The 15,895-nt window shown below is 40.4% G+C and overlaps 2 protein-coding genes across 2 annotated transcripts in view; both read left to right on the top strand.

Annotated features, from left to right (window-relative positions):
* The first annotated feature begins 369 nt into the window (after nt 1-369).
* LOC129815231 (eukaryotic peptide chain release factor subunit 1-like) lies at nt 370-8,307 on the top strand. Its single transcript, XM_055868823.1, has 11 exons — nt 370-543; nt 893-1,001; nt 3,466-3,641; nt 3,850-3,989; nt 4,276-4,414; nt 4,501-4,691; nt 4,820-4,949; nt 5,095-5,277; nt 5,394-5,458; nt 5,690-5,837; nt 6,708-8,307. The coding sequence occupies exons 2-11, from the start codon at nt 916-918 to the stop codon at nt 6,788-6,790; spliced, it is 1,341 nt and encodes a 446-aa protein (XP_055724798.1). The 5' UTR covers nt 370-543; nt 893-915; the 3' UTR covers nt 6,791-8,307.
* A 2,598-nt stretch (nt 8,308-10,905) lies between these two features.
* The window catches only part of LOC129815222 (F-box and WD repeat domain-containing 11-B-like), a 36,388-nt gene continuing 31,398 nt past the window's right edge, over nt 10,906-15,895 (top strand). Inside the window, exon 1 of the mRNA XM_055868812.1 lies at nt 10,906-11,016. Within this exon, the coding sequence (XP_055724787.1) occupies nt 10,978-11,016 (39 nt within the window). The 5' untranslated portion in view covers nt 10,906-10,977. The remainder of the gene's footprint in view (nt 11,017-15,895) is intronic.

Raw genomic sequence — 15,895 nt, 5'->3', positions numbered from 1 at the left:
GAATTTTGCACAATCACTTTTGAACCTGTGGTGCCAGCTCTGAGTCGGTTGCTTCAGCCTTACCACGCAAACGAGCGCATTGATTACTCTTCTTAACATTGGGTTTTAAACATAAACCTGACCTCAACCCTAACTTTAACCACACTACGAACCTTATGGCTAACCCTAAACTTAAATTAAGCCCAAAAAGCACATTTTTGTTTTCATAAATCTTTACCATTTTGCCAATTTGACTTTGTGGTTGTGGTAACTAGTGGAAACCATTGTTATTGGTACTTATTTTTTCTCTGCTCCACCCACCCACTGTTTAGCCCAATGAAAAATCTCCAAATCAACCGTAACTATGGCGTTTCCAGGAAGTGATCCCCGACCGGAATTATTCCAACCGCCTCCCCAACATGACATGAGGGCCCATCGCACCATGCGTACTAGCAAGAACAAACCGGCTTGAGTAGAGCTACTACTCAACAACGTCAGGGCTGACGACAACTACTAAATAGCTGTCATTTGAGAGATAAAGTGCAGACAGAACGGCGCTTTGGGGCAAGTACAGTTGCGTGTTTTTGAGTGGTCATTTTGGGGATTTGGTGTTTGGTCCATATGCATCATTATCTTTCTAATAACTTTGACATTATTCAGCAATACTTGAGCAGGTGGACTCTAGGGCCTGAGTAGGATTTTAAAGCCAGGACATTTTCCAACCGAGACAGACACATCACCCGGTTGCTGACTAGATCAATGTGACCAATATTATCGTCCTTGCAGTTGTGGAAATAGTTAGATTTTTTAAAATGTTGCTATATTTGTCTTGAGCCTTACCACAAGTCGCCCGTGTTTACTCGTTATCGCAGTCCATCTTTTAATGCTGCTGCTACTACTACTACCCTTCCAGGTCCAGAATAGACAACGGAAGAAATGGCGGACGACCCCAACGCAGCGGATAGGAACGTGGAGATATGGAAGATAAAGAAGTTGATCAAAAGTCTGGAAGCTGCTCGGGGGTACGTGTGGACATGACAAGTGCATGGGGTTGTCAGTGACTTGATTCGTCTCATTGAACCACTAAACAAGGGGCTAACTTAGTAGCTAACTAGCTACTACCTATGTAGAAGCTAGTACAAGGCCCATACAAATTAACGTTATCTAGCTAGCAAATGACGTTAATAGTTTTAGTATTTAGTTCAACGCATAACTAGCTAGTTAGCTAACCAGCTAGATAACTTGGCGTTGATCTACGTTACGTAACGTTAGCTAGCTTGCTATTAGTTGTGCAACTAGAATGACTTCTTTACCTTCAGCTACCAAGCTGGCAATGCGTACTATGGGTATCTGACATTCACAGTTCGCTAGCTGATAATACAATCTGAATCTACACTTTGTTTTGATTTTAACAATGTCATAGCTGATGGCCAACGCTATCTATCTAGTCTTTACATTAAAAAAATTAGTGACAGTGGGCAATTTTGCTGCTTTAAAGTAAAATGTGATGTAATTTCAGGCAGGTTTTTGCTGACCAAGTCTTTACCAGTCAGTGTCACATAAATAGGCCTTTATTAGCTGGCAATAGACCTGTCACCCAGCCAGAGTAGCTGACAATGTAGTTTAATTTAGAGCAAAGGGTCAAGCAATTCCTAAGCATAACTTTGACCTGTTTGACCCTGCATCCAACTCGGGAACTTCGCTTAGCTAAATTCCACACCTGACCTGTGCATGAGCACTCTTTCGCCCTGGGTGATTATCTATATAGTCCAGTGGGTCAAATTGTTTAATGAACTCAGTCAGTGTACAGAATAATGTGACCTTCACCCCCTTGACTAGGAACAGCAACAAGTTTGTATTGTCAACATGGTGGGCAAAACAAAAATGTGGAAGTATGAAAACTGGGAAGGTCACGCTCCCATTAGGCCTGTAGTAATGTCCTCATCTGAACCTGCCATAAGAGCTCGCCTTAGAGCGGCCGGGTTTGATGCTATAGTTAAATAAAAAGGACATGCCTGGCTTGCTTGGAAAAACAGGATATATCTACATCTAGGGCAGGTTAAGCAAGTCATGACCTGTGGTTTCTGTATAGCCCAGTGGGTCAAGTTGTTTAATGAGTTTACTCAGTGCACAAACTACTGTGACCTTCACCCTCTTGACTAGGTACAGCAACAAGTTTGTAATGTCAACATGGTGGTCAAAACCCAAAAAACTTGGAAATACTACTTGGGCAAGGTCACACTCTCACTATAAAAATGTCCGTATCTTTTTACAATCAGGGCCAAGTCTTAATGCTATGTATGTTTTTGTAGGTATGTGTTAGTGCTTTAATACAGTACTAACAAGTAATTGTTCAAATATCGGTCATGCAAAAAATCTCTGGTTGGTAATTAAGTCAGTCTGGACGCGCACACGCGTGCATGTCTGTACACACGCGTGCATGTCTGTACATACGCGTGCGAGATATGGCGAGGAGGAAAATCGCTGCTGGGCTTAGATATGTTCCCTGCAAGCTTGATCTGATTGATGTTAATTATCTTGTGTTGAGTTCACCTTGTGTAGAACTACCTCATTTTAGAAGCATTTGCAGAAACCTAATATATTAAAACTGCTCACATTCTTGTGTTGAGAACATTTGTAACTCTGTTACCAACTCTGTTACATTTGTAAGCCTGTAAAAATATATATTTTTTTAATGTAGATGCTAGCCATGGCGTGACCTTCACCTACTTTAGTAATTTCCTCAACTGAAAACCGGTCTTAAGAACTTGCTTTAGAGCAGTCCGTTTGATGCTATACTTGTATGAAAAGGACATGCTTTGCTAAACAGGACTCTACATGAAAGGCAGGTTAAGCAAGACAACCTGTGGTTCCTTTTTTGAAAATATATTTATATATTGTTTTTTTGTGTACTTTTTTGTGAAATCCAATTGGTAGTTAGTCTTTTCCCATCGCTGCAACTCCCGAACGAACTCGGGAGAGGCGAAGGTAGAGAGCCATGCGTCCTCCGAAACACGACTCTGCCAAGCCGCGCTGATTCTTGACTCCGTGCTCGCTTAACCCGGAAGCCAGCCACACCAATGTGTTCAAGGAAACACCGTACAACAGGCGACCGTGTCAGCATGCATGCCAGAGCTCGATGGGACAAGGACATCCCGGCCAGCCAAACCCTCCCCTAACCCAGGCAGCGCTGGGCCAATTGTGCGCCGCCTCATGGGTCTACTGGTCGCGGCTGGCTGTAACACAGGCCGGGATCGAACTCTAATCTGTAGTGACGCCTCAAGCACTGCAAACCAGTGCGTTAGACCGCTACGCCACTCGGGAGACCCATGTTCCCTGTTTATATAAAGTTGTAAAAGTTTAAATAAATAGCTTGCAGACATCATTTTGCCTGAGTTACTTTGCAGCTTATGTTACAACTCAAAGGAAGTGTTAGAATATGCCTTGTTTTTAAAAGTGGGTTTAATGCAATTGATCTCCTCTCAGGAATGGCACGAGTATGATATCCCTGATCATCCCGCCAAAGGACCAGATCTCCAGAGTGGCCAAGATGTTGGCTGATGAGTTTGGCACTGCATCCAACATTAAAAGCAGAGTCAACAGGCTCTCTGTGCTTGGAGCCATCACCTCTGTACAGCAGAGACTCAAACTCTACCATAAAGGTGTGTGAAGTCAGGTTGTTACTACTATCTCTCCTGTATGAAGTAATTTGGGGTGGTCCTGGCTGGGTTATGGCCATTTCTCCATTCATTCTAGTGGTCTATAATACAAGCATTTCGCTACACCCGCAATAACATCTGCTAAACACGTGTATGTGACCAATAAATTTGATTTCATCTCTGAGCTCCAACTTATTTCTTTACCCTGCAGTGCCTCCCAACGGCTTGGTTGTGTACTGTGGCACCATTGTGACTGATGAGGGCAAAGAGAAAAAAGTCAATATCGACTTTGAGCCTTTTAAACCCATCAACACTTCTCTGTATCTCTGTGATAACAAGTTCCACACAGAGGTAAGGTTGTTCAACACCCCTCTGTCCATTATTTTCCCACCTCACTATATATTTCTCATTAGCCTATTTGACTGGGAAATACGGAGTATTGCATTTGGATTGCATTGCACTATCGAAACAACACTTCTAACGGTATCAAGATTGTGTTGCTTGTTTTGGTGAAGAAACTTGGCTTTGTGTGTGTGTAGAGTGAAGTTAGGTATAGCCAAAACAGTCAAAATATTGACCACCTTTCTAATTAGATTTTAAAAAATGATATTACATGCATCTTCCGTCTCTCTCCCAGGCTCTAACAGCATTGCTCTCAGATGACAGCAAGTTTGGTTTCATTGTGATTGATGGAAGTGGCGCCCTCTTCGGAACCCTACAGGGCAACACCAGGGAGGTGCTGCATAAGTTCACAGTGGACCTACCCAAGAAGCATGGTAAAAGCCCTACATTCACATACACTCATGAACACAATTACAGCCTGTCCCCACACAACCATGTATAACAAACAGTTCTCTTTCAGGCAGAGGAGGACAGTCTGCCTTGCGTTTTGCTCGTTTGAGGATGGAAAAGAGACATAACTATGTGCGGAAGGTGGCAGAGACGGCAGCCACGCTTTTTTTGTGCAACGACAAGGTCAATGTAGCAGGCATGGTCTTAGCTGGTTCTGCTGACTTCAAGACGGAGCTCAGCCAGTCAGACATGTTTGACCCGGTCAGTAACTCCAGACCCACCATTCCAGGTCTTTCTGGTGCCATTGTCAGCATTGCCATTGTAGCATTTATATGGCTGATATGTGATCTGTTTGTTGTCTGATGAATGTCTGACTTGTGTCCATTCAGAGGCTTCAAGCTAAGATCCTGAAGCTGGTTGATATATCATATGGTGGGGAGAATGGGTTCAACCAGGCCATTGAACTGTCCGCAGAAGTGCTTACCAATGTCAAATTCATCCAGGAGAAGAAACTAATAGGTACTTGTATTCAGTACAGCTGATCTGTTGTTAATTTGCATGAATGTCTACTCTGATATCTGTCATGAGTGCTTGAGTGTCTCTCTGGCATAGACATGATCCATCCTGTTGTCATATTGATAATATAGAGGACCTTTTCTCTCAGGACGATACTTTGATGAGATCAGCCAGGATACGGGGAAGTACTGCTTTGGGGTGGAAGACACACTGAAAGCCATGGAAATGGGTGCTGTTGAGATCCTGATTGTTTATGAGAACCTGGATACCATGAGATACATCCTACGTTGCCACGGAGCAGAGGGACTTGCTATGGCGGAGAAGGGTACCGGTATGTAAATGTGCTCGACACGCACTACAAAATGCATCCAGTTGAGGGATTCTTGTCTTAACATGTTTTTATTTCTTGCCCCTTTCTGTTCTGTTCAACCCCTTCTACTGATCCAGATGAGAAGACGTTGTATTTGACGCCAGAGCAGGAGAAAGACAAGTCTCACTTCACAGACAAAGAGGTCAGTGAGGAGTCATTCTCTTTCCATAACCAACACAAGTGTATGAAGGAATTTCTGTTGTGGTCCCAGATTTTCTAGAGGACCTTGTAAAATGTTATGTAAGCAAAATTGAAAAGAAATTACATCTACTTCCTGTGTTCGCATCCACCACTTTTACATGGAGAATTCTCATCACAAAAGGATCTCCAATTTTTCCTGTTCAACTTTTTGATTGTGGGTTTATTTCTACAGACTGGTCAGGACCATGAGCTGATCGAGAGCTTGCCATTACTTGAATGGTTTGCCAACAGCTATAAGAAGTTTGGAGCCTGTCTGGAGATTGTCACTGACAAGAGCCAAGAAGGATCCCAGTTTGTCAAAGGCTTTGGTGGAATTGGTGGTAAGGGTTTAAGTATACATTCATAACTAAATGCTTTTACTATTTTGGGTGGGTTTATTCTGGGTTCATGCAAATTAATAAAAATGTCAGTGTAGATTGGCAGTGTAATGCACCTCTGCAGAGCAATTATACTGAACAAAAATATAAATGCAACCGTTTCAAAGATTTTACTGAGTTACAGTTCATATAAGGAAATCAGTCAATTTAAATGAATACATTGGGCCCTAATCATGGATTTCACATGACTGGTAATACAGATACCTTAAAAATGGGCCTCTCAAAATGCAATTGTTTTTGTTGTCTGTAGCTTATGCTTGCCCATACCATAACCCCACCATGGGGCACTCTGTTTACAATGTTGACATCAGCAAATCACTCGCCCACATGATACCATACACGTGGACTGCGGTTGTGAGGCCTGTTGGACGTACTGCCAAATTCTCTAAAACTACGGAGGTGGCTTATGGTAAAGAAATGAACATTCAATTCTCTGGCAAGCGTTCCGGTGGACATTCCTGCATTCCGCATGCCAATTGTACGCTCCCTCAACTTGAGACATCTGGCATTGTGTTGTGGAACAAAACTGCACATTTTAGTGGCCTTTTATTGTCCCTAGCACAAGGTGCATCTGTGTAATGATCATGCTGTTTAATCAGCTTCTTCCTGTCAGGTGGCTGGATTATTTTGGCAAAGAAGAAATTATCACTAACAGGGGTGTAAACAATTTGTGCACAACATTAGAGAGAAATAAGCTTTTTGTGCGTATGGATTTCTGGGATCTTTTATTTTAGCTCAATAAACAAGGGACTTTACATGTTTGTTTATTTTTATTGTAAGACTGACTATTCCTTTTTAATTTAATTTTTACAGGGATCTTGCGGTACAGGGTGGATTTCCAGGCCATAGAGTACCAAGGAGAAGACGATGAGTTATTTGATTTGGATGACTACTAGGTAGTTGAGACTGACGCGAGGGGAAAAAATTATTCATCAATTGGAAGGCTTTCCCTGATTTGACCGAGACTGGTGGAGGGAAAGCAAGTCGTCAGGAGAGAGACCTAGACCTTCAAACAAAAGAGATAGACGTGATACCGTATATCAATGGATCCCTGACTTGAAGCAGTGACTCCATCTCCTGTTTGGAGGGAGCTTATCTTGGTTTGTTTCTCTCCACTTAATGATGGATTCAAAGTGACTGACAGCAAGGCCATGCTCCTCCTGCCTGCTTGGCCTGCTCTAGGCCACACTGATAGAAACCTGTTTTTCTCATCACTCCCTACTTTCTTCTTACCAACTCAATTTCCTTATCTATCTTTTTGTCTTTTTTTTACTGGTACTTGCTGCTGTTGTGTTTTATGAGATTCTGATTATTGAGTTTTCCTTTTTAAAATAAAATGTATGTAGTGGGCAGGGGAAAAAATAATTCAATTGGAACTGCTTGACTTCCATATCCTGCCTCCTATCTTTAACTCAGTACCTGCTTTGTTTTGTCCCATTTTCCCCTCTGGTAATTGATCCACTGTTACAGGTGCTGTACTCTGAACCTATACTGTTCTCTTGTACCTGTTTTCATTTTGAGGACCTGTGTCCTTTATTACGCATACAGACTTCCCAGAGCTGAGATTTAGAATTGTACAGCTACATCGTCTGTTTTTATATTGCCTTGTACACTACACACCCTCACCAATCTGTCTCATTCAGTATAATGAACCATGCCCTCAGTGCTGTGCACCATGCATACTTTCATGTTCCCCAGAGGCATCTGTGTCCAATGTTAACTGTGATTGATTGTCTGAATTGCACAGTGACAGAAACTGACCAATCTGAGAGCTAGTGTGGTTGTTGTCAGGCAGTGTTGTGTGTGGCTTGACTTCCAGGCATATTACTGGTATGAGTAATCCTCAAGTACTATCGACATAAATTGAAACCTGTCCAGTTTTATTATTTGGAGTATGATTGTACTGGATGTGAACTGTGTGGATACTGCCAATACAAAAGTTGAGTGCAGCCCCTCTTACCCCCCCCCCCCCAAGAACATCTGAACACTGTCTCTCATCTTTCCCCTACTGTTGCATACTGTTGGGTTGGAAGACTCCTGCCTAGCTATGTTTCTTCCTACCAAAAAAAGTTAAGTCACAGAACATTTTGGTCAGAGGCACTGGATGTTTATTTGGGGGTCTTTGTGGCTTGCATGGTCTAAAAAAAGAAATTGTCAGCCTGAATGTGAGCTATATAAAAAGAGAAAAAAAAGCTTTAAGTACCTTGACTATTGTCTGAATCTGGCACGTAAGAATGGTGTGTTGTGATGGTTCTTCATAGTTCCTTTTGGGGCACAGTGAGCAGTTTTATCTAGTTATGAATGTGATGTCTACTTTGCAACATCAAGCCCATATTATGACATTTTCTAGATGTCATCTATTCATCTGTCACCATTTTGTATGAGATGTATTAAATGTCCTCATTGTTTGCAAGTCTGGTGTCAAGACTTTTGGTTGTCCCAGTGGATGTCCTATATTTTCAGAAAATTTAAGATTGTGGGAGCTATTTCTGTATATTACCTTTTTTTTACCTTTATTTTAGACAAGTCAGTTAAGAACAAATTCTTACAATGACTGCTTACCCTGGACAAACCCTAACCCAGATGACGCTGGGCCAATTGTCTGCTGCCTTATGCGACTCCCAATCATGGCCAGTTGTGATACAACCTGGAATCGAACCAGGGTCTAAAAAAATTTGCCCACCTTTATTTAACCAGGTAGGCCAGTTGAGAACAATTCTCGTTTACAACTGTGACCTGGCCAAGATAAAGCAAAGCAGTGCGACACAAATAACACAGTTACACATGGAATAAACAAAACACAGTCAATAACACAATATATATACAGTGTGTGCAAATGAGGTAAGATAAGGGAGGTAAGGCAATAAATAGGCCATAGTGGAGAAATAATGGCAATTAAACACTGGAGTGATAGATGTGCAGAAGATGAATGTGCAAGTAGAGATAATGGGGTGCAAAGGAGCAAAAAAAAACATTATGGGGATGAGGTGGTTGGATTGGCTATTTACAGATGGGTTATGTACAGGTGCAATTCCAGGAGGAATTGGCTTTGGGGGTGACCAGTGACACCTACTGGAGCGTGTGCTACGGGTGGGTACTGCTATGGTGACCAGTGAGCTGAGAGAAGGTGGGGCTTTACTTAGCAAAGACTTAGATGACCTGGAGCCAGTGGGTTTGGCGATGAATATGAAGCGAGGGCCAGCCAACGAGAGCATACAAGTCGCAGTGGTGGGTAGTATATGGGGATTTGGTGACAAAACGGATAGCACTGTGATAGACTGCATCCAATTTGCTGAGTAGAGTGTTGGAGGCAATTTTATAGATGACATCACCGAAGTCGAGGATCGGTAGGATGGTCAGTTCTACGAGGGTATGTTTGCCAGCATGAGTGAATGATGCTTTGTTGCGATATAGGAAGCAAAATTCTAGATGTAATTTTGGATTGGAGATGCTTAATGTGAGTCTGGAAGTAGAGTTTACAGTCTAACCAGACACCTAGGTATTTGTAGTTGTCCACGTATTCTAAGTCAGAGCTGTCCAGAGTAGTGATGCTGGACGGGGGTGCAGGTGCGGGCAGTGATCCGTTGAATAGCATACATTTAGTTTTACTTGCGTTTAAGAGCAGTTGGAGGCCACGGAAGGAGATTTGTATGGCATTGAAGCTCGTCTGGAGGTTAGTTAACACAGTGTCCAAAGAGGGGCCAGAAGTATACAGAATGGTGTTGTCTGCATAGAGGTGGATCAGAGAATCACCAGCAGCAAGAGCAACATCATTGATGTATACAGAGAAGAGAGTCGGCCCGAGGATTGAACCCTATGGCACCCCCATAGAGACTGCCAGAGGTCCGGACAACAGGCCCTCCGATTTGACACACTGAACTCTATTTGAGAAGTAGTTGGTGAAGCAGGCGAGGTAGTCATTTGAGAAACCAAGGCTGTCGAGTCTGCCGATGAGGATGTGGTGATTGACAGAGTCGAAAGCCTTGGCCAGGTCGATGAATACAGCTGCACAGTATTGTCTCTTATCGATGGCGGTTATGATATCATTTAGGACATTGAGCGTGGCTGAGGTGCACCCATGACCAGCTCGGAAACCAGATTGCATAGCGGAGAAGGTACGGTGGGATTCGAAATGGTCGGTGATCTGTTTGTTAACTTGGCTTTCGAAATCCTTAGAAAGGCAGGGTAGGATGGATATAGGTCTGTAACAGTTTGAGTCTAGATTGTCTCCCCCTTTGAAGAGGGGGATGACCGCAGCAGTTTCCCCTTTGGGGATCTCAGATGATACGAAAGAGAGGTTGAACAGGCTAGTAATAGGGGTTGCAACAATTGTGGCGGATAATTTTAGAAAGAGAGGGTCCAGATTGTCTAGCACGGCTGATTTGTAGGGGTCCAGATTTTGCAGCTCTTTCAGAACATTGGCCAAATTGAGTAGTGACACCTCTAGCCCTTTCTTGTGTTTACTTCAGGGGTGTGCTGTTTAATTCAGAGCTTATTCAGTACACACCAAGTAAATATTGTCTTTTGCATTGTTTTCAATAGAAATTGTTCAGTGTATTGGTACATCACTGATCTTTGAATAATACACTATTCTCTTCACTGCTAAAAGGGAAATGTGTTATATTAATCAATGTCCTTGCCAACATAATAATTGGTAAGTAGAATGCATTATTATACTACTATAGCTATAAAGAGTTAAGCCAATTTGTATTTATTTAATGATCAATCATCTCCCCAATCCCAGGCACAGTATAGATTCGCTACTCTTTACATCATGAAGGATTGTTGTAACTAGTCTTTTCGAAGTGGAAGTCATTTATAGATCACACAATCTGCGCAGCAACATGCTCAGGTAGACCCTCGAACAAGCACACAACCTCTATGGCTTAGCAGCAGAAAAGAGCCAACCACGAAATAGCACATGACAACAACACCTTCATTATAATGTTTCGACCAACCAAGTGCATCTATGCTTGAGTGAACCCCTCCCCAATCCTGTCTTCTGTGACGTCATATCAGCTGCAGGCCGACGCTGGGCTGGGTTTCCATTTTTCGCAGCGAGTGAGTTTCGGGGAACAAGAATATGGAGCCGGAGATGGAGGACAAAACGTTGGAGCAGATGGTGAGTTTTGAATCGGATTACTCGCTGCCTCATATTGATGTGAACGTGTGTCGGAGGACGTGATATGGTAGTATCACCCGAGAGCGGTTTCGATCGAAAGGATTTGGAACCGACCGGAGGGTCGAGATGACAGACAAAATAGATGCTAACTAGCGTTAGCTAGTAGTTACCTAGGCTAGCGAGCAGAGGTAGGGCCCAATGTCCGTGATCTAACATTAACCAGTGGCTTATGATTAATTATTCTAGTTAACAGCATAATGTTTTTGGGAATGACTGGGAACCGAGTGATTATCATCCGAATGGTAATTTAAAGGTCGACGTGACGAAGATTGAGTCGGCAAGTAATAATAGAGAGGGCCGTGAAGTGGCCCCGTCAGATGCTAGCTAGTTACAGTTAACCAGTTTAACTCGTTATGTAGGAAAGTAAACTAGGCGATTGGATCTCACGGAGTCTCCGCTGCGCCATTTGTCTAACTCAAACAAGTTATCAGATCAAACCTAAAGTTAGGCTTCAGATTAATGTACCGGTTATTGAGCACCTAACTAACGATTTGTCTTGTTAGGTAAAATAGCTACTCAGAAATGTATTACTTGCTAATCTTAGCTTAAACAGACACTCCCCACCCGAGCACTGGAGTCCAGTATCTGGCATTGTGAATAAGTGGCATTTTAAAGCTGCGCAGAAGGGAGTAACGTTGGTTAACTACCAGTAAAGCGAACGTCAATTTACTAAGTCACTACTACGTTATGTTGAAGCAAACGGACGGAGTTAGTTACATTTTACGAGTAGGTAGGTAGCAAGTCCGTATGACAATCTTATCAGGAAAAAATTAGCAAGGCTAACTGGGTTTGTTATTCAGAATGATACAAAGGGTTATTTGGATCGTGGATGTTGCTTGTGGGACAACTTCCGCCGCCATACCAGCCGACGACGTGGTATGTCCACTGTCCCGCAGGACAGGCAGGAAATTCATAATCTTCACCGGAAAAAAGCGTCTACACAATATTTTTTCCATACTACTATTTGGTTTGCAACAGTTGGGTTTGTCTCAACCTACCTGTTTATCACTACGACCTGTACAACAATGTATCATTTTACATACGTGTTCTCTCCCACTGCAGTAGGCAAGCAAGCCCAAGAATGAAGGTGAAACTAATAATTCGAAGGGCCTGGACACCAGTATCTCAATACTATTTAGTATCGCTGCAACAAAGCGGAAGTGGATTTAACTTCTTTAGGAAACAGCCCTATGTTGTAATCTAGGCTGCAGTCCATGCACTTAAAAGACACCCTATCCCCCCAGCCCTCAAATTAAGTGGAGACTTCTGATGACGTCTGACGAGTATACACTTGCAGAGGGAGGAAGGAATGATAAAAAAAAAAATGTATTAACAAATATCAACAGATAAAATGAATACTCGCATGCAAACAAGCATACATACAACATATTTACATTGCCAGGAATCATAAACAAACAAATCATATTCATTAATAATACAATGAGTTTTACTTGCCTTTTTTGTTTTTCATTTTAGTAAAAGTAGTGCCATATTGTTTAAATTAATTTATATAGTGAAAAAAGTTAGGTTTTGAATTGGACCATTTGCATTTGTGAATATGAAATTTACTTAATATTATTAGCAGTTCAGTTAAATATACTACATCTTTATCAATGTCAGAATTTCTGAAATAATCAAATCAAAACCATTAACTTGTACAACCAGTCCTATTTAAAAAAAAAAATAATAATAATTCTATGTCAATCCATAAAAATCTACAATGAATACAGGCAAAAAAACAAATGCAAAATTGTATCCTCCTCCATTCCACAGAAATCACATTTATAGTCAATGTTCAGCTTGAATCTTTCCAATACATGTTTCACAGGATAAATTCTATATCAATTTAAATGAAACTTCCTTTACCTTGTTACTGATACAATATTTGTTAGCAATTTTCCATGCTTTCCCCAATTGTATATCACCATAGATATTTGACCAAAATAATCTTGTTGAGGGAATTGTAGTATCACAAACAATATTCCTAATCTGTATATTACTACATTTATCTTTGATGTTAATATTGCCAATTCATTTATTTTTATGTAAATCTCTGTTACTTACATCAACCACAGAGGAAATCAAAAATATACAACCCCCCGCTGGGAATCGCATCAAAAGCAATAGCATGTTTTTTCGGGGGGGTTGGGATTTTAAACTTATCAAGAAATTCCCCATATGAGAGTTGATATTCATCCTCATTCAGTAACTGACCAACCAAAATAATTTTCTCAAACCAGTTATGGAAAAAAATACTTACTTTTAAATCGTATATCTCTGTTGTTTCATAGAAAGTATCTGTGAGGGAGAAAATTGTGTTTATCTGCTAACATCCAAGCTAAAATTGCCTGCTTATGGAATTTGGCCAATTTTACTGGGATTTTATCAACATCAAAATGACATTGAAGCAAAAATTCTAAGCCACCAACAGAGTCAAATAAATACTTAGGGAAGACATTCCAAATACTGTTCTGGTTCTTAATATACTTCAGAATCCAATTTATTTTAAAAGTATTATTTAGAGTATTGAAATCTAAAACCTCAAGACCTTGTTCTTGGGTATTAGTGATAATATCTTTCCGTAGATAGTGAGGTTTGTTCCTCCAAATAAAATTATAAAGAATCTTATCTAAGTCCTTTACAATTTTAGGGGATAAGTCAAGTGATAACGAGACATAAACCCATCTGGATAACCCTTCAGCTTTAGACAATAAAAACCGACCGTATAACGAAACATCTCTCAGTAACCAGAGGTTCAATTTCTTTTTAGTTTTTTCCAATGGGGTTAAAGTTTAATTCACTCCTTTGTTTTTCATCCTTGCATGTAACAATTCCAAGATAAGTAACCTTATCTTTAATTGGGATACCATATACTTCCTGTAAAACCCAATCCTTCAGTGGAAATATGACTGACTTATTGATATCAATTTTCAAACCCGAAACTAAGGAGAAGTCTTCAATACAGGAAACTGCTTTAGAGACCTCATTCCTGTCTCAAAATATGGTGGTATCATCAGCCAGTTGATATAGTTTAAATTCATTGCCAAGTGCTGAAACACCTTGAAAAATCCCTTTCTTGATATGAAGAGCCATAATTTGAGTAACCAATACAAATTGACTAATTGGGCAGCCCTGCCTAATACCACGCCCAATATTACATATTTTGGATGTCCTGTGAGCTAATTTTACAGAGCTAGTACAATGACAAAATAAAGTTTGGACTGCTTTCAAAAAAAAGTCACCAAACCCCCGAAAATCGTATTGCTTTGAACATAAACTCGTGTTCTACAGTGTAAAAAGTTTTCTTATGTGTGTTGATTTTTATAAAGCTATCATCAAGGATGAGGTCATTTTAGTCAATCATATCTAAGATCAACCTGATGTTATTACTAATGTGTCAACCATGCATTAAACCAGATTGTTCTTCATCAATTATGATGCAAGCCTTGTTTCAACCTATTAGCAAATACAAGGGCAAATCGTTTCCCATTATTCAACTAATGGGTCTCCAGTTGTCTATATAAAGACTATCCTTATTTGGTTTGGGAATCAAAGTAATTACACCTTGCTTTAAGGAAGCCGGTAACTCCCTTTTTTCTATTGATTCTTGGAACATAGCAAGAATGAAAGGGATCAATTTATTATTGAATGCTTTATAAAACGTGCTTATTAAACCATTTCCAGGGGACCTATTGTCCGTAAGGCTTTTAATACAGTCTCATCTCAATTTCAGATAACTCTTCACAAAAATCCCTGAAATCATTATCTATCTTAGCAATGTTCACTATGTTGTCTAAGAAAATATCTGTATTGGAAGTTGACTGGGCTGATGTATCCAGATTCTGATTAAACTGGGCAACATGCTGAGAGCTTTCTTTTGGATTTTCATTGGGAGTATTATTGATCAGTAATTTACATATGGAAGTTTTTTTGTCTGCCCTTTTTTCTAAATTAAATAAATATTTTGTATTTTTCTCCCTCTTCCATCCAATTTTGTCTTTGTCTTACAAACGCTCCCCGGGCCTTTTCCTTGTAGATACAGTCTAACTGCATTTGCAATGATGATAGCTCCAGTAATTCCTGATTAGTTAGTTCAGTTTTTTTAGTATAATCCATTATTCCCTTTTATGATGTCATATTCTCTCTCTCTCTTGGCACAAGCAATTTCTTTCCCCATTAAAATAGCCAAAAAGCCTTATATCAAATTTCATTAGCCCACAGTAACTTCTAAACGTATTCATAACACAGGCACAATTCCAGTATTTATCAGCAATTCCTGCTACATCCTTCTTAAATACTTAATTCTCTAGAAGTCTTATTAATTTTCCAGTAACCTTTACGAACATTTTTTTGTTTACAAACCATGCATATTTATCTTTATTGAGATCCTTTTGTGGTCTGTTAAAATCGATGGTTCAATTGAGTCTGTATCAACCTTGTCAGCCAAATCTTCAGATATCAGCCAGAAATCAATACGGAATTGTATTGATACATCTTTGGTACTCCATGTAAACATCATCTTATCTGGGTTCTTAGATCTACAAATATCTAGAACACCTAACCGTAGACGTATATTCCTTATCTCACAAACAGAATTGCTATCCTTAGGAGGCCATCTATCTAGATTATCATGTAATACTGTATTAAAATCTCCACCCTTTTTACTTTGGCCAATGGAAATTTTAGACATAATTGTACTTATTTTCCTCTCAATGTCTCTAAATAAAATAGTTACTTGACTTGTTATTGGTAGCATAAATATTTACAACAATGAATTGAATGTGGTTGACACCAATAATATAATCCATCTCATTATCTG

The sequence above is a fragment of the Salvelinus fontinalis genome, chromosome 2, assembly GCF_029448725.1.
Source record: "Salvelinus fontinalis isolate EN_2023a chromosome 2, ASM2944872v1, whole genome shotgun sequence".
Lineage (NCBI taxonomy): Eukaryota > Metazoa > Chordata > Actinopteri > Salmoniformes > Salmonidae > Salvelinus > Salvelinus fontinalis.
The sequence above is the reverse complement of the archived record's forward strand: the minus strand, read 5'-3'. Positions and strand labels throughout refer to the sequence as shown.